The sequence below is a fragment of the Penaeus monodon genome, chromosome 14 (genome assembly GCF_015228065.2).
Source record: "Penaeus monodon isolate SGIC_2016 chromosome 14, NSTDA_Pmon_1, whole genome shotgun sequence".
In the NCBI taxonomy this organism is placed as follows: Eukaryota; Metazoa; Arthropoda; class Malacostraca; order Decapoda; family Penaeidae; genus Penaeus; species Penaeus monodon.
Genome location: NC_051399.1, coordinates 39,196,961 through 39,197,973, shown reverse-complemented (window position 1 = coordinate 39,197,973; position 1,013 = coordinate 39,196,961). Strand labels below are relative to the sequence as shown.

At 35.7% G+C, this 1,013-nt stretch overlaps 1 protein-coding gene across 1 annotated transcript in view; it reads left to right on the top strand.

The window, feature by feature from the left end:
* Nucleotides 1-242, top strand: part of LOC119580709 — a 4,857-nt gene extending 4,615 nt beyond the window's left edge. The window contains exon 5 of the mRNA XM_037928809.1: nt 112-242. Within this exon, the coding sequence (XP_037784737.1) occupies nt 112-242 (131 nt within the window). The remainder of the gene's footprint in view (nt 1-111) is intronic.
* Nucleotides 243-1,013: the final 771 nt, after the last annotated feature.

Sequence of the window (1,013 nt, the reverse complement as noted above, 5' to 3'; positions counted from 1 at the left end):
ACCTGTGATCTCCTGCCTACTGTATAGGGTAACTCTCCTCAACTGTTTATTGTTATATTTATTAAATGTTTTTAATGGCAATCTTTCTCAAAAGAAAGATCAACATTTCAGGAGCCTTTCCAGTGGGGTCATCCCAGCAAGGACAGAGGGAAAAGCTGAAGACATTAAAGGCTCAAACAACCATGAATTACATCTACGTGAAACAGTGCCAGATTACGCACGGCTTCGACACAGGCTGCTGAAGTATCCTTCCACAGTACGCTGGTGCAGCACTTGTGACAGAATATTCTGTGGAAAGAGAATAATTTGCAATGTGTTCTTGCAAATAGTGTTGTTTATTTTCTGAAAGAAGGTATATTGATTTTATTATTGAAAGAAAGTTTTTTCTTTTATTATGGAAAGGTGCTTTAACTTATATTTTAAGGGGGGGGGGGGGAAATATTTTTTTGTTGAAAATAACAGGAAAAGTTGTGGTAAAGGAAATATGATTTTTTCTCACTAATTTTTGTTTTTAGTATTCAGGTGGGGATTCCATATTGGAACAGAAGATAAGATGCCAACAATTTAGAAAAAAACATGCTTTTTGGTTTAACTTTGTACCAGGAAAAATCTGAAAAAGATAAAAGATCATACACTAATCAACTTTAGAACCAAAATATCTGTTTTCTCCGAAATGGGGTTTGTTAATTTTTTTCTAGTTCAAAAAATGAATGGCAAAGTGAAACAAATTCAAAATTCCTACAGACATCCCCCAACTTGAAAGAAAAAAAAATCACATCAAAACTCAAGAATTACATGCATATCTTTAAAAATATCTAATACACACACACACACACACACACACACAACACACATCCACACCAACACACCACACACACATCCACACACACACATACACATACATCCACACACACACACACACAAACCACACAACACACACAAACACAAACACAAACACAAACACAAACACAAACACACCCACACACACGACACACAACAACACACACACACAC